Source organism: Chiloscyllium plagiosum, unplaced genomic scaffold (genome assembly GCF_037043375.1).
Source record: "Chiloscyllium plagiosum isolate Xiang-an unplaced genomic scaffold, Cpla_swu_hap1 HiC_scaffold_8, whole genome shotgun sequence".
NCBI classification, from domain to species: domain Eukaryota; kingdom Metazoa; phylum Chordata; class Chondrichthyes; order Orectolobiformes; family Hemiscylliidae; genus Chiloscyllium; species Chiloscyllium plagiosum.
In genome coordinates, this window is record NW_028270146.1 from 66141953 (window position 1) to 66168547 (window position 26595).

General features: G+C 40.0%; 1 protein-coding gene across 2 annotated transcripts in view; it reads left to right on the forward strand.

The window, feature by feature from the left end:
- prorp (protein only RNase P catalytic subunit) overlaps window positions 1-26595 on the forward strand; it is an 82657-nt gene that overhangs the window by 39089 nt on the left and 16973 nt on the right. For both annotated transcript variants that reach the window (XM_043697812.2, XM_043697813.2), the window contains one exon: window positions 25421-25569. In XM_043697812.2, the coding sequence (XP_043553747.2) occupies window positions 25421-25569 (149 nt within the window). The remainder of the gene's footprint in view (window positions 1-25420; window positions 25570-26595) is intronic.

The window sequence follows — 26595 nt, forward strand, 5'->3', positions numbered from 1 at the left end:
CCATTTTAATACCTATTCTGTTTATTTCAAAACTATACATTAGCTATAGACAAAAGTAGTACACTGCAAATAGAAGGGTAGGAATTCTAACTGTACAAAAGGTCAGACTGTGAGAAATGCAGAATTGTGAGAGTTGGTACAAACCAATGGAGGAATTAAATCCATCCAAAGCCAGAAAGTTGCACATTTAATTTCTTTACTACTGTTCAGTTAAGTATCAGTGTCCTGAGTTAGCAAAATTAAAACTGGTCGCAATTTGAAACACTATCCAGAGGCTGTTGCTCAGAATATCAAATTTGGGATAATTTTCATAATTCTACAAGAATATTTTCATACCATCATTTCTGTTCCATCGTATTCTGTCTTTTTATACATGGTGACTGTTTAGATTTTTTTTCAATGAATAATCTCCCATTTTTTAATTTTAGATTTTCACTTGTCAGTCCTTCATCAGTTAGGCAAATCTTTGATCTACAAGGGAGTTGCAGATTATGGTGGCAGGCAAGAAAGTGGAGTTGATACTTTGGTTGGAGCAGTCATGATCTTGCTGAATGATGGTGCAGGCTTGAAAGGCCAAATTAACTGCTGCTCCTTGTTTTAAGTTCTTAAAGAATTAGGCTATTAACTGCAAATGTAAGTAACTAGTATTGGCTTAAAAACAATGTCTTCAAACCAGATCATTAAGGGAAAATTAGACAAGACAATGAGCAATTGAACTGAAGTGGAATAATACATGAAAAACAGGCCTTATGCAAAAACAACCTAATTTGACTGCGGAGTGTATCTGCCTGGCCTTGAGCGTCGGTGGGAACTGTCTGCTTATATGGTCTATATAGGGCCACGTGGATTTTGTTTTCCACCTATTTTTGGGGATTGGAAAAGTACCGAAATTATGATGAAATGGGATTCAGCACATGATCTAAGATTCATGATAGTGTTAATATCGTGAACTTTGCCCTGCTCACTGGACTTCATACCACTACGCTGGCATTAGTATGACTGATGCTGTGGAATCTGATATAGAACTCCAAGTTCCACTGTTCTCACAGTCCCTGGCAGATAGAAAGGCAGTGTGAGACTCATTTGTTTATCTCAGTTGTTTAACCTAGTTATTTAACTTAGTTGTATGAGTAGTGTAAACTAACTATTATCAATTCATAAATGTACTGTATTAGGTATTTTAACCCAATAAATTAGCTACGTATTGAAGTGTCCAGGTCATCTTGCAATCATTTTGATCAAACCTTAAAGAACTTGTTAGGTATTTTTTGCCTAGCAATACTGTAACTTAGAGGTGCCTGAGGGAATTGGATTTGTATTGCTCCTATCTAGTCACCAAACGTAGCCCACCTTTAACAGCATAGTTAAGGTCAAAATAACATGTCTTTGCTCAACCACGTGCAATAAAGCTGTACTGCTAAATACTTTTTTTTTAAAAAATGTGCAGTGTAAGTTACAGGAAGGAAAATGTAGTGACAGCTGTGGTACCTCTCGCACATCAGAACTTGTGGGTTTAACTTTCACTTCAAGACTTCAGAAATGCTTAAGTTCCAATGGAGTACTATTTTTCAAATGTGATGCTAAATTTTGATCCTATTTCCATTCTTCTGTAGACACTGAAACTCCCATAACATTATTTTGACCTGAAGCGCCTTGCTCAATACTTATTCCTCAATGAACGTCACAGAAAAACAGAATACCTGGTGAAATTTGCCAGAAGATAAGCCCACGTCATTTCAAATAAATCTGTGCAAAGGCAAATCCATATGATCTACTTTTCTTTCATTCATTCACAAAATGTGGACATTGACTGAGGCTATATTTATTGCCTATGTCTAATTGTCCTTGAGAAGATGGCGGTGAGTTACCTTTCATTTACTGCAGTCTCAGGAGTAGGGATATCCACAGTGTTATCGGGAAGGGAGACTTTTTACACAAGGCAATATCGGACTTGGATATGAAGTTGTATATATTCTATCATCCAAGTTCTACTGTTCTTGGATCATTTTTGTTCTATCATAAATATCACACAGTTCAGATTCCAATGTCAAAGGTTTTGTTGTAGAGTTTAAGTTGACAACAATATCACTTGCTGCAGGCAGTTTCTGAAAAGCACTTCTTTAGACCATTTCATCAAGCCCTCCTCCCCTAAACTGTGTGTTTGGGACTTTTCCATCAGGACATGGTCCACAAACCATGTCCCACAGGCTGTATTGTGTGTCAGTTGCCTATAAAATAATGTTTGGCTGCTGTGGATTTTATTTTTTTCTTTGTGGTTAAGTTTTATAGTGTGAAATCTTGTGAAATTCTTGCTTCGATCTGTTTTTAAACACTAGCTAACTCTATGGTGTTTACAAGAATGATCATGTTACTGTTTATTTTAATTTGTGATCTGCAAGTGCTGTAGATCCTACATTATGATAGTGATACTTCATAAGTAATTAATTGGTTAGAAAGCAATTTGAGGCAGCCTGGAGTTATGAAAGGTGGTATATTAATGCAAGATTTTTTTCTTTAAAAGAGTTAGGCAGTATTTCGATCTTGGGTAATACTCAGCAATGCAAAATAAACTCACTGTAAATAAGGATACTATAGGCTATCTGATCCACGTATTACATTTTTATGGTACTCTAACTCCCCAAAATATAAAATCTATTCATATCTGAAGTATCTGTCGTTTTTGCCTCCTAGTAGTTATTCTTTCTATTCCTCTCCTTTTAGGGAGGATGGTGCATGGTGGTAAAGTCAGTGAACCAGCAATCTAGAGATCCAGGTATGAGGTTGCTGGTTCAGTTTCCACCATGACAACTGAATTAGCATAGAATTTAAATCAACAATCAGGAATATACAACTGGCCTGGTAATGATGGCCATTGTAATTGTGAACAATTATTGTTAAAGCCCGACTGATCTGTAAGGGAAAAGGAAATCCTCAAATGGTTTGGCTTAAGTGTGGCTCCAGACCCACAGTAATTCGGTTTACTCTTAACTGCCCTCTGAGGTTCCCCAGTAAGCATTCAGTTTAAGGGCAATAAGAATGGACAATGAATGCTGATTTCCCAAATCCTGTGAAAGAACAAAGAAGGGAAAATAAGTTAAGAGGATTGTCCTGATAAGTGGTTTAAACTAACACTTCTCTAATTGAAATGCAAATTCTCTCACTATATTCTCCTTTATTTTTTGCTTTAATTTAAAATAATACTTGTGGTTTACAAATCAGTCTATGGCTAGGATCCTCTTTTGTGGATTAGAGATAATAGGTATAATTGTTAACTCTAGCAGACTTGAGTCACCTTTATTTTCTTATTTTATTTTCCTCATTTATGCTAGTTTTTATGCTGTCCATTGTGCAGATTGCCATCAATCTAAGATTGCTATTGTTATAATTTTGAATGGATTAATTGGCTATCTTCTACTTGGTCATTTATCAATCTTGTTAAATGTTTAGCCAACCTATCAAATTAAGCTCTAATATTTGCCTTATCGGCATAGTTACCAAATATGTTGAGCAGAGATTGTAGGACTGATTCCAATGCACCCAGTGACTTTGCTAGATTCTTTATCTGACATAATATTTAGAATAGTTTCTATTATTTTGCTATCCTTCATAGCATTGAATATACAAAATGGTATCATTCAGTAACTTATGAAATACCATGCTAGTCACGAATGCGTGTGAATTATAAATAGCTACAATCATATTGCATAAATTGGTTTTAGTGTGATTAATTTATACATGAATAATTTAGTTGGTAGCTTGTCTCAGGCCTTGTGTTAACGTCATTGAAATGCATTGCAAATACAATTGAATTTGTCTTGCTTTCAAAATGTTGAATGATGAGTCATTTTAGATGTGTTTCCTTGGTAACAGTCCACCCATTTCATGTACATAGTAAACATTTATAATTGACGTAAAGCACCAGCATGACTCACTTTTATCAGTAATTAGGAATCATGGTTTAGAAAATCCCAGTGAGACAGAAATCTAACAATATACAAGCACTCAATGCATGCCCTATTCATGTGGGGGTAAATTAATGTTTGCATACAGTTTAAAATATAGTTAAAAATCACACAACACCAATTTGATTCTGTGTCCTACGATCCTGCCCCACTAGCTACCTGACAAAGGAGTAGCGTTCTGAAGGCTTGTACCTCCAAGTAAACCTGTTGGACTGTAACCCAGTGTGTGAATTTTGGCTTTGTCCACCCCAGTCCAACACCGGCACCTCCACATCAAATTTAAAATAACGCATTGAAGCCAAGTATTGTTGTACAATCCATTTGACAGTTTGCTACTGTTCTAACTAATTTTTAAAAAAAAACTTTTGTTAGCTTCAAAATATTATATGTTTGACATTTTCCCAGCCAGGTTTCCATACTGTCCTAATATTGAAATGAACAATCAAAAGAATAGACAGGTGAATCTCTGGTCACACACGAGACTCCAAGACATTGTTGTGTCTCTTTTGGGGTCTGTCTCCATTTGTCATTTTCTCCCCACCCTCACCTACTTCAAAAAACACACACACACACACTCTCTTTATCTTCATAATAAAGCAACTTTTTCCCAGCTACCATCAGTTCTCAGGATTGCTTGTACAGCAGGATATATCAGATGAATATTTGGCCAAGAGATGGCGCAAAGGGGAGTGTTTCAAATTCTTGCAGCATTACGGCTGGTACTGGGGGAGGTGTGACCAGTATAAACTAAACATGTTACACCTGGGCAAGACCAGGACTGACATTTTAAGGGGAATATTCACTAGAGCAGTTGGGGAGACTTTAAAATAAATGGCAGGCGATAGTAACCTATGCAAGGAGTCAGAGGAATGGGGATCCAGGACAAGAACAAAAGACAAAAGGAGAATAAGAAAAGTGTTAGGCAGCGAAATCAAAGGCCAAGATCAAACAGGCATACTGAAAAATAATGGGAACTGGATAAATAATGTTAAAAAGACAAGCCTTAAGGCTTTGTGCCTTAATGTGCGGAGCATTCGAAATAAACTAAATGGAATTAACTGCGCAAATAAATAAGAACAGATATTCCATAGTTAGGATTATGGAGACATGGTTGCAAGGTGACCAGGGAAGGGAACTGAATATTAGTCAAAAAGGCAAAGGCCACCACCTTTGCATTGCTGGTGAAAAAGGAAATCAACACCATAGTGAGGAAGGATTTTAGCTCTGACAATGTGGAATCTATATACAGGTGTGACATTAACATAGAGCAGTGCCATAAAGTAATATATCCACCCTTTTATCTGATCATTGTGGCAAATGTGTCTGGCTTTATGACTGTTAAAGAATCAAGGCAAGACAGAAGTACAGTGAGTCTGTAAATTCAGAATGACGCAGCAATGTACAACAAGGCAAGATAGAGATGTTGTGAACATCCACGTATGGTGTGGAGGTGCCAGTGTTGGAGTGGGGTGGACAAAGCCAGAAGTCATACAATACCAAGTTATAGTCAATCAGCCTTATTTGAAATCACAAGCTTTTGAAGTGCTGCTGGAGGAGGAAGCAGTGAACTACAGCAACTCTGACTTTTGAGGCAGTTTCAAGCCATCTAGTTTCTGCCATGTGAAAGTATAGGAAATTACATATAAATTACATAAGTACTAATGTAAATGCATGGAAATCAGCCTGTTGCCACTCAATCCTTAGATTCTCACCATTCAAGCCTAGGATGGAAAATCAAACTTTTCTTCTCAAGATTAACAACCTTGCCACATTCTCCCTTCTGACTCGTCATTGTGCATGTTGTTTGGGATCTGGAGAAAGATCAATCCAAAATGTAGAATCTTCCATATTTGAGACGAGAAGGAACAAGGTGACATGCTGTCAAAGGCATCAACCCAGAAAAGATATTGAATCTGAAGGACAAGCATTTTTGAATGATATATACATGGTGAATAATACAAATTGGAGAACTTGAATAGTCTATAATTAAAAATGATAATACTTTTTCTTATAAAAGGAGGGACATTTGGAGAAAACCAATTGTATTTGGTGTATTGTTAGTCAGGTGACCTCTACTGCTGTATGTAACTTGGTACACTGTTTGTGGGAGCTTCACTTGAAGGAGGTTTAATCCCACTACCGCTTGTTGAATCCAACTGTAGATGTGCCTGTCAATGTGTCATGTGAATGACAAATAAACCCATGCAGGCTGGTTGTTTTCTCATGGAAAGGAAGTGGATGAGGAAAGGAAATTCCCCCTCCTTCAAAATACTCAATGCCTGATTGAGGAGCCAAGTATCAGGAACAGAGAAGCCTGAGAGAGCGATATCCCTCACCCAACCCCCCCCCCCCCCCCCAAATGTTGCTGCTGACTTCTACACCACAAACCCCACCTGTTCTACAGTGTCACACAGAACATGAACATAAGTATGTAAGTTAGCTCGCTGAGCTTGAAGGTTTGTTTTCAGATGTTTCGTCACCATACTAGGTAACATCATCAGTGCGAGTCTCTGGTGAAGCGTTGGTGGTTTATCCCGTCTCTCTCTTTACAGGTCTTGGTTTCTTAAGGTGGGTAATGTAATTTTTGGCTCTTTGAATATGTTAAAATAAAATTGATGAGATGATGGTTGACCTGTGAGGAAGTGTTGAACTTGCTATCATCAGGGGTTGTAAGAATGGGAGTTGACCTGATTGAAGTTTATAGGATCCTGGTAGGGCTTGACAAGATGGATATTGGAAGGATGTTTCTCTTGAGATAGGATCTCAAATTAATTGAGGAAGAGTTTGTTCTTTTCAGGTTCGTTCTTCTGCGGAATTCTCTTTCCAGAGCGCTATGGAGGCTAGGTCATTGAATGTGTTCGTGGCTGAGTTAGGTAGACTTTTGATCAAAAGGAGTTAAGGGTTGTAGATAGATCTTGGCGTATAGGGATAATTTCAGAGTTTGTAGATTATACGAAACTTGACATCAATGTAAGCTGCAAAGAGTGGGTGTTTAGGTGGCAGATGACGTTCAATGCTGAGAAGTGCAAGATGATATATTTTGGTAGGAAAGACAGAAAATTTAAATATGGAGTACAATTGTAATGAAGGTGCAGGAGTAGAGAGACCTGGATGTTTGTGTACAATTGAAGGATGCAGGGCAGATGAAGGGAACACTTAGGTGTTGCTGATGCTTGGGACAGCTGCTGCCAAGGCAGTGTCTGAGGTCTTGCTGCTGAAGCTAATTTAGTTATCGGACCCTCTCAGTGCCTCAAATGCGTGATATTGTGTAAGAGAGATCTTTGTTTTGTTAGGTTAGAGTCAAACTCAAATGTTTGTTTGTTTATTGAATATGCTACTGTACAGAACTGAACTGCATTTGTAACAATGTACAAATACAAAGTTTTTTATGAATAAAGTTTATTTTTGAAATAAAAAGATGCTGAACTTGTATATGACACTAGTTAGATTTCAGCTGGTGTATTGCTTACAGTTCTGGGTGCCACACTAGGAGGGACGTGAATGCATTGGAGAGAGTGCATAAGAAATTTTCAAAAATTGTTCTACATTTGAGAAAGTCTAACATTGAGATAGAATGGAGAGTTAGGGACTATTCTCTTTGTCGAAGAATAAGAGGATATATGATAGAAGTTTTCAAACTCATGAGCAATTGTCTTCACAGAATGTATAGAAAGTATTTGCACTCAATTAAGGATTGAGAATAAGTGCACACAAGCAGATTCAATTGAAACATTTCAAGAGGGCATTGGATGATGATTAATTAAACAGAAAAAAATGTGAATGGGTGTGAGGAAAAGCAGAAGAATGGTCCTTTTATTGTTTTTGAAAACCTCTTGTTTGTTAGAACAGCATGGTCAAAAAGTAAAGTTACATTGGAGTTGATTTTTTGTTTCACATACATTCTACTGAAACTAAACCTTTTCTACAAAGGAAATGATCATAGACGCAAATCTGAACACTAGATATAGAACGGTAGGAAGGGAAGGAGGCAGAGAGTGGTGAAATAAGCATTACCTCGTTGCTCCTCCCCAACCATCCAACTCGGGGACCACACTGCATGTTACTGACAAATAGGTTATATTACTACATTTGCAGACACAGTGGTGGTTTTCAAGCTTTTCCATATGTTGTTTTGTGATTTTGAACATTGCCAGGCACTCTGAGCAACTTTTTTGAAAGACAATGATAGCTAAACAGAGTCTCTATTGCACGAGATATTTAGTCATGTAAATGTAGAAATGTAGGAGGTAGGAGCAAGAGTAGGCCCTCGAGTTTTCTCCACCATTCAATATGATCATGGCTGATAATCAAGCTCAATATCACAATTCCAGCCCTGGCATGATCTTTGATCCCTTTAGCCACACAAGATACATCTACCTTCTCCTTGAAAAAACATTTTGGCCTCCATTACTTTCTGTGGCAGTAAATGCCATAAGCTCACCACTTTCTGGGCGAAGAAATTTCTTCTCATTTCAGTCCTTTTAACTATGACTCTTGGTTCAGGACTCCCCCACTATTAGGAACACCCTTCCTCGACCTAACCAGTGTAGTCTTGTTGGAATTTTGTAAGTTTCTGAAATTACTCCTAATACAATCCTAATCATCTCAATATCTTCTCAAATGTCAATCCTGTCATCCCAGGAAATCAATTTAGTAAACCTTTTCTGCATTCCCTCTGTAGCAGGATCATAGTTTAAAAACTTTTATTGCGAAGGACTTGTCCTCAAACAAAAATAGTGAAATCCAAGCAGGAACACTTTCTCATAATCTACGGTCCTTCGTTAAAAAGATGTCTGCACTTCAAATTATGCAGGCAAATTATCAGTCAACTATGAAATGAGTTACCTTCACTCTTTATTTTTTCTCAACTATATAGGTACAATAAGAGAAATATAACTATTTCCAATCTTTTGCTTTATGTACATGTCTTCTCTCATTTTTTATTTGTGACATCTAATTTCCAGTTGTTACAGTGTTATAAAGCAGATGTTGACTCCCGACTGAGAACTAAAACCGAAACAACCAAAGAGGAACATCTCGCCCGATAATCTGTAAAAGGAGTGTGAAAAGTAGTGTAACCTGCTTTTCAGCAACTTCTAGTGGTCAAATAAAATATATCCTTGACACTCTCATTAAAGTCAGCAAGTAACAATTTATTTATCTAACTCTAACGGTGAACAAATTAACTATTAACAAACTAAATAAATCCCTTCAAACTGCTATTCTCAAATAAAGCAAGATTCTAATGGTATGCTATTCCAATAAATAAGAGTCCCACTCCTATAAAAAAAAATTAGAATTTACTTTCTTGAAATTACAGCCAGGTTATGAATCTTCCGGAATGTTCTGTGCCTTCTTCGACTGGGAAAATATCAAACATATAATAATTTGAAGATTCTTCTGTTAGGAATATTAACTGGAATCATTGTTATTTAGCTGGTGCTTTCTTTAAGACCGAGACGAGGCTGTGAGAGCCAGCAATTTTCTCTTGAGAACTGAGGGCTGTTAGCTCTGGCAGATGGCAGCTAACTCTGGGGTCTTTGTCCAACTGCCCCCTTTTTTTAATACCTTTGATGACATATCAATATTTGTTACAATAGGATTGGTCCCATGCTGTCAAAACCATCAGACTTAAATTTAATAGGTTTTAGGCCTCTAAGTATCTGATTCAAGTTGATTAGCTAAATTCAAAAGTCTGTTGTCTTTGTAAAAAACTGCTCCTTGATCTGCTAATGATACAGCCTTTTGATACACATGTTTCAATTCAGGTGCTCTCTGTGTACTTGCAAAGTTTCAAGCTGTAGCTCATTAATTTTAAATCTTCACAAAGCTTAAGGGCACCACCCCCCCCGCCACTTTACAAACACCAAATTCTAACTTCCTGCCTCTCAATCTATATGTATGCTACCCAACTTCACAACAAGAGGTATGATGATCTGAGGCAGCTGACAGAAAATGAAGGACACTTAGGATGTTTAACAAGATAGATTATCAGAAACTTCTGAGATTAGGACAATCGGGATAGTGAGAGTAGAGAGGAGATATGCAAGCAAGCATAGAAACCAGACCAAGAATGCTATAACCTGGTGTTGTGTGATTTTTAACCAAGAATGCTATGTTATTCTTAAAGCACAAGGTGGCAGAATTGTCCAATAACCTTGTGTACTGTCGTGTGGATTTGTCTCTATGATCCCTCTTAAAAGAATGATCTCTGGAGTATTTTCTGTTTGCTCGAGAATGACTGATTTCACATGATCACTGGCATGAAAGGTGCTTGGTTTGGAAGATTCATTTGAAATAAAACAATATGATTTTTGTGAACCAGCGTGAGTTCTGAATGCACTACAGCCATGGAAAAAAATGTCCAATGTCTTCTATTTATCATTTTCAATGAAAGATATTTCTTACTATTGACTTTTTATGTACTTATTTAGAATGAATTGGATATGAAAAGTGAGAAAAAGTCAAAACCTGTGAATTTCAATCAAAGTGGGGATGTGAGGCAAGGGGTGGAAAGCATTAGGCAAATGAGGAAACCTTTATTTCCTCCTTAATTAATGTTTTGTGACACTGCATCATATGGGTGTTGGTCTAAGAGGAGGTTCTCCTACATCTGGTTTTGGGTCTCCAGAACTAAAACACCAGAGCTACTCTTTCTCTAGATTCTATAAAATTACTTAAATGCTTACCCTATTACTGCATCTCATTAAGTTTGTGAGAATAGTGGAGGAGAAATTACCACCAATTGAAACATACAAGAAATAATTTTCTGAAGGCTGTATGATGTTACTGAATATAGAGTGAATCATATTTTAAATGATCTTAATTGCATTCACATTCAAAAGATAAATACCCAGTTCTAGAACATAGAACATAGAACAATACAGCACAGAACAGGCCCTTCGGCCCACGATGTTGTGCCGAACTTCTAACCTAGATTAAGTACCCATCCATGTACCTATCCAAATGCCGCTTAAAGGTCGCCAATGATTCCGACTCTACCACTCCCACGGGCAGCGCATTCCATGCCCCCACCACTCTCTGGGTAAAGAACCCACCCCTGACATCTCCCCTATACCTTCCACCCTTCACCTTAAATTTATGGCCCCTTGTAACACTCTGTTGTACCCGGGGAAAAAGTTTCTGACTGTCTACTCTATCTATTCCTCTGATCATCTTATAAACCTCTATCAAGTCACCCCTCATCCTTCGCCGTTCCAACGAGAAAAGGCCGAGAACTCTCAACCTATCCTCGTATGACTTCCTCTCCATTCCAGGCAACATCCTGGTAAATCTTCTCTGCACCCTCTCCAAAGCTTCCACATCTTTCCTAAAGTGAGGCGACCAGAACTGCACACAGTACTCCAACTGTGGCCTAACCAAAGTCCTGTACAGCTGCAACTTCACTTCACGACTCTTGAATTCAATCCCTCTGCTAATGAACGATAATACTCCATAGGCCTTCTTACAAACTCTATCCACCTGAGTGGCAACCTTCAAAGATCTATGTACATAGACCCCAAGATCCCTCTGTTCCTCCACCTGACTAAGAACCCTACCATTAACCCTGTATTCCGCATTCTTATTTGTTCTTCCAAAATGGACAACCTCACACTTGGCAGGGTTGAACTCCATCTGCCACTCCTCAGCCCAGCTCTGCATCATATCTAAGTCCCTCTGCAGCCGACAACAGCCCTCCTCACTGTCCACAACTCCACCTATCTTCGTATCATCTGCAAATTTACTGACCCACCCTTCGACTCCCTCATCTAAGTCATTAATAAAAATTACAAACAGCAGAGGACCCAGAACTGATCCCTGCGGAACTCCACTTGTAACTGGGCTCCAGGTTGAATATTTACCATCTACCACCACTCTCTGCCTTCGACCGGTTAGCCAGTTTTCTATCCAATTGGCCAAATTTCCCTCTATCCCATGCCTCCTGACTTTCCGCATAAGCCTACCATGGGGAACCTTATCAAATGCCTTACTAAAATCCATGTACACTACATCCACTGCTCTACCCTCATCAACATGCTTGGTCACCTCCTCGAAGAATTCAATAAGACTTGTAAGGCAAGACCTACCCTTCACAAATCCGTGCTGACTGTTCCTAATCAAGCAGTGTCTTTCCAGATACTCATAAATCCTATCCCTCAGTACCCTTTCCATTACTTTGCCTACCACAGAAGTAAGACTAACAGGCCTGTAATTCCCGGGGTTATCCCTATTCCCTTTTTTGAACAGGGGCACAACATTCGCTACCCTCCAGTCCCCTGGTACCACCCCCGTTGCCAGTGAAGACGAGAAGATTATTGCCAACGGTACTGCAATTTCCTCTCTTGCTTCCCACATAATCCTAGGATATATCCCGTCAGGCCCGGGGGACTTGAATATCCTCAAGTTGTTCAAAATGTCCAACACATCTTCCTTCCTAACAGGTATCTCTTCTAGCTTACCAGTCCATTTCACACTCTCCTCTTCTACAATACGGTCCCTCTCGTTCGTAAATACTGAAGAGAAGTACTTGTTCAAGACCTCTCCTATCTCTTCCGACTCAATACACAGTCTCCCACTACTGTCCTTGATCGGACCTACCCTCGTTCTCGTCATTCTCAGGTTTCTCACATACGCATAAAATGCCTTGGGGTTATCCTTGATCCTATCCGCCAACGATTTTTCATGCCCTCTCTTAGCTCTCCTAATCCCTTTCTTCAGGTCCCTTCTGGCTATCCTGTATCCCTCCACTGCTCTGTCTGAATCCTGTTTCCTCAACCTTATGTAAGCCTCCTTCTTCCTCTTTACCAGACATTCAACCTCTCTCGTCAACCAAGGCTCCCTCACACGACCATTTCTTTCCAGCCTGATAGGTACATACATATCTGCTCTTTGAAAAAGTTCCACATTTCCACCACATCCTTCCCTGACAGCCTAAGCTCCCAACGTATGCTCCTCAAATCCTGCCTTACAGCATCGTAATTTCCCTTCCCCCAATTATAAAATCTACCTTGTTGTGCGCACCTATCTCTCTCCATAACCAAGGTGAAAGTCACAGAATTGTGGTCACCATCACCAAAATGTTCACCCACTAACAAGCCCACCACTTGTCCCGGTTCATTACCGAGTACCAAATCCAATATGGCCTCCCCTCTGGTTGGACAATCTACATACTGCGTTAGAAAAGCTTCCTGGACACACTGCACAAACACCGCCCCATCCAATCTACTTGATCTAAAGAGCTTCCAATCAATATTTGGGAAGTTGAAGTCGCCCATGACTACGACCCTGTGGCTTCTGCACCTTTCCAAAATCTGTTTCCCAATCTGTTTCTCCACATCTCTGCTGAGGGGGAAACCATTTCTGACACTAATTCAAAATTACCAGCATTTAGGTTATAAAATTTGAAAACCAAAAGAATGGTGGGATGCTTTCTTAATTAGGAAGGTAAAAATGTATACTGAATAAAAAGTAAGTTGTATAGCAAGCGTTTTCACCTTTTCATTGTAAAGGAATTTCTGGGCCTCTTCAATTTCTTGAAATTGTGAGTAACAGAACTCACTCACAAATCAATCAGCCTGAGACAAAGCCTTGGAAACAAGAACAATTTATTATAGTCTTGCAAGAACTGGACGCCTCTGCAATCAAGCAGAAATGCGCGCAAAAACAGAGCATATTAACTTTCTCATAGTTTACAAGTTGCGGAATCACGCCTCCCTTTTTCCCATCCTATCATAAGCCGATTACCTCACTTGTTAGTTATTTTCTTATCTGGCCATCCTGCTGTCCTTGTCTGCATTCTTTGTTCCTTGTTTGTTACAGCTTGTCCTCTTATCCAGTTTCTCTTATCATACTATAAGCTTTATTGTGAAATACCCCTGCTGCTTCTTTTTGTGGTCAACTACAACATTTTAAAGTTATTTCCTAGCTTAAAACTATTTTCTTTAAAAGACCCTCTATATTCATTTAAGTCTTAGCCTTAAGTATGCTACATGCTACCAGAATTCCGCGACCGTTTGTATAATGTTCCCCTTCCCCTCCCCCCACACTACACCCCCACCCCCATCTGCAAAAACATTTCTAATCTCCCACAATTCCCCCATTTTCTTTTTCTCTAACTGTTGTTTTTGCACTTAAGTCTCCTTTAATTCATTTTCTTATGTTCTGCCCTCTTACGCCTTTTGGCAATGAGGTTCACAATCTTACATTTTACATTTGTGTTGTTCGTCCCTCGAACTCTAAAAGCATTCTTTGACTTTCTCTTTGTTGCATATCACCTGCTGATTGTAAAAGCATCTGATGATTTATTTGGGTTCTCTCCCCAAGGGATATCATCAGTCGGCTCATTACCCATTTTAGGACATTGAACCCTACCACCAGACTCACTAATATCAATAATCCATAGATAGCTAGATTGACTAACCACCTTCCTTAACCAGTCAATCCCCAATTCCCCCATTCCCATCCTTTTTCGTTCCGGTACCGATTACCGGCCTCCCTTATCTTGGCGATATTGTCTTGCACATGTTTGGAGATATCAGTAATGTTAGAGGAGACCTCAGGTATGTACGTACAACATTCCTCTCCAATTAGTGCATAGGTACCACCCTTCTCTGCTAGAATATAATCCAGAGCCATCCTGTTCTGAAGGGTCGTTAGCCTAGTGGCAACCATTTCGGCCGTTATGGTTGCTACTTGGGATTGGGTTTCGGCCACGCATCAGCAGTATTGTTGGCCAACTCTTCCAGGGAAGCCGCCAACATTTGTATTTCTGCTCCTGCTCAAGCGGTCCCATACATAGGTATCAAAGTCCAGAGGAGGTGATCTCCTTTGGTTACTTTCCGGGTTACTCGCCTTCCTCCCTGTTTATTCCGAGGTATTTTTGGGGCTCTCTTTAACAGCTTCGTGGGGAATTATATAGGCGAGGTAGCAACAGCCACTCCAGCCTTTCTGGCTTTGAGGCAGTGTTTGAACTGGATGGTCCCAGCACCTATTCCTGTTACATCCGCCACTCCAAACATACTTCTCGCTGGGGATAAATGGGTAGGCCTTTAAGCCACCCACCCAATATGTCCCATTCAATACTTGGGGAATAGTCGTGGCAGTGGCTTGGCTGGTGTAGACACAAGATGATCTTCCTAATCGGAAGGGTGCGGTATCATTCTGATTACAGAAACAAGTGGTATTTACTGCTCCTTTCGGTGGGGAAACTCTCAGGCCATCGATAACACCGAGTTTTCTGGGCTGGTCGAGGGAACCATCCTGCAAAGTTATAATTACCCCTTTCAAATCTCCCAAGTTGTATCATTTGGGCCCGAGTCAAATTGTTGTACGTCGTACACTTCTTTGGTAAGTGGTATTACCGTGAGAGGAATTCCGGATTCCCCATGGTGTGGGATCTCAGCACATACCCAACAGTCGGTATGCCCCTTTAGTTTAGCATAATTCTGACATAAAGCGGTAAAATGATTTTTCCCACCCCCCCCCTCTTGGCAGCTAGCACCAATATTATCGTGACAATACAAAGCTGACCGCTCATTTCAGCTCGCAACCCTATCTGTCTATTCTCTAACCCTTTGTATGCCAGGGAGGAGTGAGTCCATGCAACATTTACAATTGTTTTGGGATACAGTTTTTTTTTAACCAATACTTAATAGTCTTTTATCTCAGTCCATTCTTTTTGCTCAGCTTGATTTTCAGAGGGTTGTCTGTAGGATGTGCTTGCCACTCTGCCGGAGGGGAAGGAACGTCCACTGGGCCTTAACACGAGTGTGATGACTCCACCCTTTTTCAGCAGTTCGGATGGCTGTTTCAGTAGTCAGGAGGGTTAGGAACAGTCCCTCCCAGCTTGGGTGCAGTTTGGTATCTTTCCAGGTCTTTATCAGGACCCAATCACCCGGTCGTATCTGATGTACTGCGAACTCAAGTGGAGGTGTCTGGGTCAACAGACCCTTCTTTCTAAGGACAGACAAAGAAGAGCCGAGCGCCACGATATAGTTCTTTAAAAACTTATCATTGAACTCTACAGTTGGTTATTCCCCTTTTCCACCCAAGAAAGGTAATCCAAACATCATCTCATAAGGAGAGAGGCCTATATCACGTCCAGGCGCAGTCCTAATATGTAGCAACGGGATAGGTAAACATTTTGTCCATGGTGATCGAGTCTCTCAGACTAGCTTAGACAATGGCTTCTTTAAGGTTTGATTCATTCGTTCCACCCATCCAGAGGAAGGTGGGTGCCAAGGAGTGTGGAATTCCCAAGAGATCTCTAATCCCGCCATTACTTCTTGTAGGATCTTAGAGGTAAAATGGCTACCTTGGTCTGAATCTATACTTTCCACCACTCCATATCGAGGAATTATATGTTCTAAAAGAGTTTTCACTATCTTCAAAGTAGCTGAGGACATTGGAAATTCCTCCACCTACCCAGTTAGGTGATCCATTAGGACTAATAAGTACTTTTGTTTCCCTACTGGGGTAATTCTGTGTAATCTACCTGTATTCTTTGAAAAGGTTTTACCCCAGGGTTTCTTCCACCTCTTGCCCCCCCCCCCTCGTTACTTTCTTATTAATCTTTTGGCAAGTCAGGCATCCTGCGCATACCTGCTTGGCTAATGTATATATCCCTTTACATCCGTACTTCCTTAACACTATGTCACACATGGCTTGGGAGTCCCAGTGACTGCCTTGGTGCAAGGTAGTTAGGATGTTTCTCATAACTGGTTTACTTAATAACTCCCTTCCATCCGGGAGGATCAATCTTCCTTGGGTTACCTTAGCCATCGTTACAGCTACTGCACTATCCTCCACCCCAATTTTTAAGCCCAGCAATATAATTAAATCCCTACCTAATAGATTACTTCCAATGTCAGGAAGTAGTCAATTTAACAGCGGTAGGTTTAAAACTTAGGGATGACTGTGCCGCTCCCGTGTCCACCAAAAATACTGCCTCCTCCCCTTCAGGTCCCACCTTTAAATTTATCAAGGGTTCCCGGTGGGTCTCTGGAGGAAGGAACCCCTGACTCCCCTAATCTTCATCTAAGGTCATTAGGGAAACTGCTTCCCTTTCTCGTGCTAATTCCGGGCATTCCCGTTTAAAATGCCCCACTTTCCCACAATGGTAACACCCTGCCTGTTGCCTCCTTTCTCGGGTATCTGACCCTTGTCTCTCGTGTCCTCCCCTACCCTTCCAGTTATCCCCTGATCCCATTCTCCTTTTTGTGATTTCTTCTACTGTCTCCACCATCATTTTGGCTTTCTGTTTCTGCTTCTCGTCTTCCCTTTTCACATACACTTTCTGTGCCTCACATAACAGTTCTTCCATCTGTCTTTCACTCCATCCATCTGATTTCTGTAATTTGTATGTCCGGCCATAATTTAGTTACAAACTGGACCTTTAAGAGTCCTGTGCTATCGGATTATCGGGATCCATTCCCGAATACTTCTTTGTGGCTTCCTTGAGCCTTTTAAGAAATGCAGAAGGGGTTTCATCCTTCTCTTGTCGTATTTCAAAGGCCTTAACAAAGTTTTGTGATCGAGGTGCCGCCTCTTTAATTCCTAATATTACCATTTCTCGTAGATCCCGCATTGACTCCCTATCTTCTCTGTCATTATTTTCCCAATGAGGGTCAACATTTGGGAATCTCTGTTCTGCTGGGGCCCCTTCTTCCTCAACTGAGTGCTTCTTTTTCCATTCCTGTAAAGCCGCTCTCCTAATCATACCTCGTTCTTCCCCTGAAAATAACGTTCCTAAAATTGCCATCAGTTCTCCCCAGGTATATAAATTAGGCCCTAGGAATTGCTCTAATTGTTCGGTTAGTCCAACCGGATCCTCAATTAAACTTTTCATTTCCTTTTTAAAGACCCTAACTTCACCGCTAGTTAAGGGAGCGTTTACATATCCGATTGTACCTTCCCCAATCGGAACCTCTCGTAAGGGACATAATTTTCCATTATCTCTGCCCCTCCTCGAGTAATTCTGCCCCCCATGTTCTGCATCTTTTAGTTCAGAGTCCGTTCCCCTTTCTGTGTCTGTACTTCGGGAGCTGTAGGCTTGTTCCGGGGAGTAGTATATGGGGGCGGCAAACACGTTAAGGGATCCCATTGTGGCTTCCCTTTTTCATTCTTTTTTCCTGATTCCTCAGTATTCATGGGATATAATTTTACTCCCGTGCTCCCTATCCAACAAACCGCATATTCTGACTCTTCTTGACTGTATGTTTCTTTCCGATTGACGTATATATTTAGATCTTGGCACAGCCAATCCTCATCGGACCCATATTTGGGCCAAAAAAATATACCAGGCGCCTTAATACTTACTCTAGTCCAAACGAAACAATAGTTTATCATTGTAGTTTATCATTGTAGCCTTATCTTTCTCCCACATCTGGGAGTTGTGTTCCCAATTACCCAACATTTTCCCCAAAGGATTGTCGGGCAGAATATATTCCCCTTTAACGTTATTTACAGATCGATCGTAACCCAGGCAACTCCCCATGCCTCCCATTGTTGCTAATTTAATTAATTTTAATGAGGTCCGGTGTCACCTTCTTCCACACCCCCTTCAGGGTCCTGACTAGACACATTACTCGTCCGATTAATCTGACCAATTATATGCTTTTTAAGACTTCAACTGTTCTCCATAAATCACTTTTTTGTAAGGAAAAAGAGATTAGTTAGAAACTGATAGTAAGGCAGTCCTGTAAAAAGAACAGGAGTTAACATTTATTTCATAATCTGTAAAATCTTCAACCTTAAAAGAAATCATGTTAAAATTTCCATAGTAGAAATCAGATTCAAAATAGTCCTGGATCTCAAGCTCAAGGGACCAAAGCACAAACATTCAATCACTAACAAACAAATGTGCATTCAAACCGAAGCACAAAAGATTAAACTTTCTACTTGCTGTACAGTGCCCACTCCCTCTCCCACTCCCTCTCCCACTCCCTCTCCCACTCCCTCTCCCACTCCCTCTCCCACTCCCTCTCCCACTCCCTCTCCCACTCCCTCTCCCTCTCCCACTCCCTCTCCCACTCCCTCTCCCACTCCCACTCCCTCTCCCTCTCCCTCTCCCTCTCCCTCTCCCTCTCCCTCTCCCTCTCCCTCTCCCACACCCACACCCACACCCACACCCACACCCACACCCACACCCTGTCTCACAGACACTTTGAGCTTCCCGCAACGACTCCTCTAGCTTTTGAATATTTTTCTGGACGTCTGGCCATACGTTAGTTACGATGTGCACCCTCAGTAGCCCTTCAGCTACTAGCCCTTCTGACATGGGCTGTTTTCCATTGCCATATGCTTAATTTTATATATCGCCAATTCCCCGTACTTTCGTACGCCCAACCACCAAGGCAATACTTAAAGGTCTCTTTTCTTACCTTGGTCTGTGCACAGGGTTACCTGGTCATTTCGGTGCGTCCAGTCCCGCGGCAATTCCTGCAGCAAATACCGCTGCCTCCCAGTCGCCCGGATATATCCTTTAAGACCTTTCCCTACCCGGGTCTTGTGCACAAGAGTTGCCCGACCGAACCTGCCGCATCTGCCCGCCTTGTTTCCAGGGTCTCCCAGTCCAGATCATACTCGCCCAAACCACGAACGACAAGCTAGGGAGTCGGAGATCACTGAAATCGGCGAGGTGCACCTCCCCCGTCGTCCCAAGAGTGTCGAGCGGTCGGAGTTTTGGATCCCGGAACGAGGCCCCAAAATTGTGAGAAACAGAACTCACTCACAAATCAATCAGCCTGAGACAAAGCCTTGGAAACAAGAACAATTTATTACAGTCTTGCAAGAACTGGATGCGTCTGCAATCAAGCAGAAATGCGCGCAAAAACAGAGCATATTAACATTCTTATTTAGTTTACAAGTTGCGGAATCACGCCTCCCTTTTTCCCATCCTATCATAAGCCGATTACCTCACTTGTTAGTTATTTTCTTATCTGGCCATCCTGCTGTCCTTGTCTGCATTCTTTGTTCCTTGTTTGTTACAGCTTGTCCTTTTATCCAGTTTCTCTTATCATACTATAAGCTTTATTGTGAAATACCCCTGCTGCTTCTTTTTGTGGTCAACTACAACACTTTAAAGTTATTTCCTAGCTTAAAACTATTTTCTTTAAAAGACCCTCTATATTCATTTAAGTCTTAGCCTTAAGTATGCTACATGCTACCAGAATTCCGCGACGTTTGTATAATGTTCCCCTTTCCCTCCCCCCACACTACACCCCCTCACCCATCTGCAAAAACAACATTTCTAATCTCCCACAAAATTGCGCTATGTTTTTAAATACTTTACATGCTACAAATCATTTAGTTTTTCCAGAATAATTTGAATTATTTCATATGTTTAAAAAAACTAGAGTATTTCTACTGTGTACAAGTTAGTCTGTTAACAAAGGAATGATGCAATTTTGTGAAGTAGGTTTAGACAAATTCAGTACACTTTAATATTATATGGTAATGTCACATTTGTGATTTGGGTGCAAAGCTCACACTACAAATTTTGTCTTTTGAGTTTCACCAGAGATAATTGTACAGCTTCAAATGGGAGTTTCTTATTCACATGGTCATCATGTAGCTATAGATAATCTGCATATGGATTTTCCAAGTCAGTATTCAAGCTGAATTTGTCTTGTTTTCACTACACCCATTCATTCAAACTCATTTGCAGCTTTGTGCTATGCACTTCTCTGAAGCAGAGATGTTTCCTGGCTGTAGCAGCTTTCTGGAATATGCATCTCTGACCGTGTGCTGCAGCAAGTACGTAATTGAATAATACAGCTAAACGTTTTCAAAACCTACAAAATTTTATTAACAAAATTTGTGCTGGTATATCTGCATGGAAATAAATGAATTTGTTGATTACATTAAAATTGCTGTCTGGAAATTATTGGAATTACTTTCTTTTGGCCTTCATCAAATCTTGATACATCAATAATTTTCTTTCGAGATTATGAGGCTTCTTATAATAGCAGAAAGAAAGTATTTTATGTTGGTTAACATCAGCTGAATCCAATTTGTAGATTTAAGGCTTATTTGACATAGTTTGGGTTGAAATGAGAACACAGTATTCATAGCTTCAGGTCAACGTTAAAGATCCCGTAGCATCTTTTAAAAGAAGGAGAGAATTTCTCAAGTATTCTAGCTACTTGTCTTTTCTTAAACAGCATGAAAAACAGCAAGATGAATCACCTATTCCAAGTCTGCGTAGATAATAGTAACTATAGCAGTGTTAACAGGAAAAGTATACCAAGGTGCTACAAAACTAATCAAAATGAAATGGATTCCGACAAAACGAAGTAAATATTAATAAAGGTGACTAAAAGTTTGGTTGAGAAGGTTCATTTCACAAAAGACTTTAAAGGAGAAGTGGAAGTATAAGACAGAAATGATTTGAACGATAATTCCAGATTGTGGGTTTGGGCATCACCAGTGTTGGGAAGAAAATGGGATGTGGCGAAACAATTTTACCAGAACTTTCAATACAGTTGAAGATTGAAAGACCGACAAAATGGCATGGAAAGAATTTGTATGGTATACCTGATGTCTTGCTGCTGCAAAATCATTTTGCCAGCTGTAGAAAAGCTGACAGAATAGCTAACTGCTCAGAAGCCAAATGAACCTGTTTGGTGGACCATTAAGGACCTAATTCTTCACAGGCATTTTGCCAATGTTGGAAAAGCCTATGGCCACAACCAGCTTAAAGACTGGAGGTCTCCCTTCGGGCTCTCGGGTTCAGGCTTCCATTGTAGGCCACTCCAAGGCACACTGAGGTGCCTCCCCAATCCCCTTTCACCCCAACCTATGGCTACCCTCAGTAAGCCCTCAATCTCCACTCCACACATTTTTTGATGGAACTCGCTAGTGTAACCTTTCCCTGAACACACTGCATCCTCATCGTACAGGTGCAGTTTCAGCAATGGCACTGCTGAGTTTCTCGTTCTCTTAATTGCACTGGCAACTCATTGAGCTGTTGACTTTTGTAAAACAGCCAGCAACAAAAATGTAGCTGTGGGTCCCACAACTGGCAAAAGTAGAGAGGGAAGGAGGGTATGCTGTATCTCTGGAGAAAGATCTTCTTTTCCATATCGATGCCTGCAAATGATTGTGTGACCTTTCTACATACCATCATTCAGGACACCCAATCCTGGCTGAAAGCAACAAATATTGTCAATACAATTGTCTCCACAGAAGACTGACACACACACACAGAGGGCAGATGAAGCTATGACAGACCTACATTTCTAACATTAGTTGCTGTTTTCACAGATTTTTAAAGGTCTCAAGTCTTTTGGTGGATGATTGGATACTTGAGTGAGTGGGTAGTTAGATGATGGGGTGGTTGGTTCAGGTCAGTTGGGCAGGAATGGCAGTTGTCTTTTGGGGTGCTGTTTAGGTCAATTCACGGGTATAGTCATGTGGGGTTGCTGCTTGGAAGAGGTAATCATGCAGGCAGTTGTCAGGTCAAGTAAGGACAGTAGTCAGATAAGGTCAGTGGAATAGTTATTTGCAGTGGGATATGGTCAGATGGGGTTATTTCTGAAGGGAGGAAGGATAGTTGAATTAGTCAAGGGTTTTTGGTTTGATGGGTTAATTGGTTGGGGTATGATCTTTTTGGCACGCTGTAAACTAGAATCTACCAAATCTGAAAATGACTTTTTTATCCTGAATTTGTTTCCTTCTCATGAGCTCAACCTCTTTCCTTATTAATATTATTACCCAAAACCTGAATCTTTGCAGCATTGTATACCTCTTCTTTCAATTTAATACCTCCTTAATTTCTGTAAACAATCAAGAATGGTTCATTGCTCTTAGTCTTTACACAGTCTGTTCTTTTCTCCCTTTCTAAAGATAAAGAAAAAGGTTTGTTCAATAAAGAATGACAGAAGAGATGCGTGTTCGGGGCTGAGACAGGGAAACCGTGCTGGAGGTTTATCTAGGTGGGAAGGACAAATTCTGTGAAACCAAAATAAATTTCAATGATATTCTTTGTAAATCGTGCTTTCAGACATGTTAGAGATTCAATAAGAGGTTAGTTTTTATATTATGTCAGTGCAGTTAGAACTATCTATCTCAGTCTTAAACTTGTACTCTTGAAATCCTCTAGATAAATAACAAGACAATCAGTGTATGCATGGTGTACCATAGCTTTAATGAGCAAATATCTCGTGACATTTCTGAAATATGAGATAAGCCAATTATGTATAAATACCTGAGTTGTTTTTCATTTAATAATGAATATTGGGTATCTCAGCCAATATCAGTTTTTATATTGTCTAGACGTTTCACAGTAATGATTAGTGGACTCAGTGTAACCACTATTCAAGTTTCCAAACAGATGGAAAAGTTTTCAAACATTTTTCTTTTTGAGATTTACTTCTCCGATGACGAGTTGCACTTCACACAACAATGAAGAGTTTACTTCCCATCTCTGCTATTTGAAGATCTTACTTTCTCTTAAGTATTTTAATGTGTAATTAATGTTGAAGGGAGTCAATTTTGACTTAATGCAATTGAGCCTGTTGCTGTCCTGTTATTGCCAATTCTTGCAGGACCACATAGCTCAGAACTTGATATCACAAATTTATGGGAGTCCATCCACATTTTATACGTGTATTCATATCTTTATGCTGCATAAATGGTGCAGCACAATTCTTTCTTGTAATATTGATGCAAAGTCAATTATTACATTTTGATAATTTGGTGAAAATTGGCAGTTTGTATTTGTGGTGAGAACAAGTTAACACAGTCATCTTGTACATTTATGGTTTATTTATACAAAATGAATAGACATTCTTGGAAAAATAATCGTCAAATGAGTTAATGTGGATTGTTAGCAGAACTTGGCAGACTAGGAAAGTCCAAAATTCAGTTCTAGATAGGGTGTCTATTGTTCTACTTTATATTAATTGATGGGACTGGGTCAGGATTCATTGCCCATCTGAAATTGCCAATGAGAAGGTGGTGGTGAGCTGCCTTTTTGAATCACTCCAGAGTATTCAAAAGTAAGTTACATAACATTGGCCCAGCAACAATATAGAAATTGTGACCTAATTTCAAGACAGAATGATGTGTGGTTTTAGAAGGGAACTTGTAGGAGGTAGTCTTCCATGATCTGCTGTCCTTTTCAAATAATGGGGACTTAAACCCAAATGTAGAGGAGAAGTGTTTTTGTTTTCCACAGTGTAGAAACATTGCTTGGTTGCTGAATAATATCACAGGCATGTTTTGTGCAATTTAAACATCATGAGCTGCTTAACTCCTCCATAGTGAAGGAGAACATGACAAACTACTGCAAGTCTTAGATATGGGGAGGCGATGGCCTAGCAGTATTATCGCTGGACTGTAAATCCAGCGACCCAGGTAATTTTCAACCCAGGTCCTAATACTGCCAAAGCAAATGTTGGAATTTGATCCCAGTGTAAAATCTGAAATAAAGAGTCTAATTATAACATTGTCAATTGTCATAACAACCCACCTGAGTTCACTAATGTCTAAGGAAACTGCTATTCTCACCTGGTCTACATGCACCTCCAGGTGAATTAGGCATGTACAATAAATATGGCCTAGACAGCGATACCCTCTTCCTGTGAATGACTTGAACTAATATTCACATCAAACAAGTGCCATTGGTGGTTATTACTAAAAATAAAAATTCCAATTACCTTCTTCCAATTTTAACCTCACTCACTACTGATGAGACACTTAGCGAGATTAGTCATGTCATATAGGAAAAGAATGAGTATTCTAAGGGCTTATGTAACAGCGAATGCAACATCACACACCAACTCGGCATCATTCCATATAAAATACATTGCATGATTGTGGACCCTTCCCCAACATTGTACTCAACATCGTACCCCTTCTATCACCCACACAAGACGGCAGTACATGAGCATTTACATATACATTGCATTAAAGGTAATTTGACTGCAATTGCCTTGCCAAGAAAGCCGGAACAATAATGATATGAGACTTAGACAAACATCTATTATCATCTTAGGGCAACATCCTGAGGCAAAATAAATGTTATAAACACTAAGTCTTTGACTTTGATTTAGGCTCTGTTACAAGGTGTAGTTGCACTGCAGCTAAGAGAGTTGATTACAACAGTTGAAAGTAAAGTAAAAGAAAAATGTATTTCATATTGGAATGGAATCAAATTTTCTCTTGGGTGCACTATCCCAAAACCAATGAACATGTGTGTGATAAAGCTTTTAGCAGTGTTAAATGAAAAAAAAGCATGAGCTGTTTGTTACCAGTGGGTGTGTAAACGTTCGACATTCAGTGCTTTCTAGATGCTGTCTTTGCAAGTTTCATAACTTCCTAAGTAACGTTGCAATAGTGCACAGATCAATTCAAAAGAATAGAAGTAATTCTACATCTGTGATGGGGATTCACAATGTTTTGTGTATTATATAACAAACTACCTTGATAGTGTGTAACATGTTTTTTCAATTCAGCTTCTTGATGTCGTTTCTTACCTTGCAAATCGAAACATGAGACTTCTCGTACTTGGACGTAAGCATATGCTGAGAGGAACACGTAGCTGGAACAAAGGTCATATGGCTGACATACAGAAGTATGCTGACTGCTTCTTCACAGAAAATATGTAAGTTGAAGGAGGATTTTTCATGTAATAAGCAAATAAGAAAGCTCACGTCAATGCTTTCATTGCCATTTTTTGAAAAAATGAATACTTTTGACAGGAAAGAAGGGTAGAGAATAATCGTTTGGATCCTTCAAGCCTACCTCATCTGGATATGATATAGCTACAGATTTATAGGATCATCACATGGGAGAGGAACAGACCATAGTAAAACTACTCCAGTTGTACATTGTGACTTAGTATCATTCTCCTGCCTTTTTCTCATACACGTGTACATTATTTCTACTTAAATAATTATCAAATGCCCACATGAATGCCTCAATTGAACTTAATTACCCTTAACAATATACCTAATAGCAAATGTACAATACTGTGTTGATGTGATATAAATTACATTGTAATTTTTTCTTAATCTAAAAGTTAATTATGCCCTCCTATGGCAGCATGGTGGCACAGTGGTTAGCACTGCTGCCTCACAGCGCCAGAAACCCGAGTTCAGTTCCCATCTTGGGCAACTGTGTGTGGAGTTTGCACATTCTCCCCGTGTCTGCGTGGGTTTCCTCCCACAGTCCAAAGATGTGCAGGTCAGGTGAATTGGCCATGCAAAATTGCCTATAATGTTAGGTGAAGGGGTAAATGTAGGAGAATGGGTCTGGGTGGGTTGCTCTTTGGAGGGTCGGTGTGAACTTGTTGGGCCGAAGGGCCTGTTTCCTCACTGTAGGTAATCTAATCTAATCTAATGTGCAGCATCAGTCATAACACAGCCTTATCAAATTCTACCTGTGACTAGGCACAGTTCGCCCACTCCCAAGCAATGTTTACAATCCTTTAACAACAAGATTTCAGTCAATTTTATCTCCCACCTGTAAAGTCAGCATAATGTTTTATAACTAATATCTAAAAAGAGACATGAGTTACTGTACCATTGAGGCAGCTAAGTAATTTGAATTCAATGAAATTAAATAAAGTCTGTAATTAAAGGTTAGTATCAATAATGGTGATAACAAGCTATCATTATTAAAAAGTTCC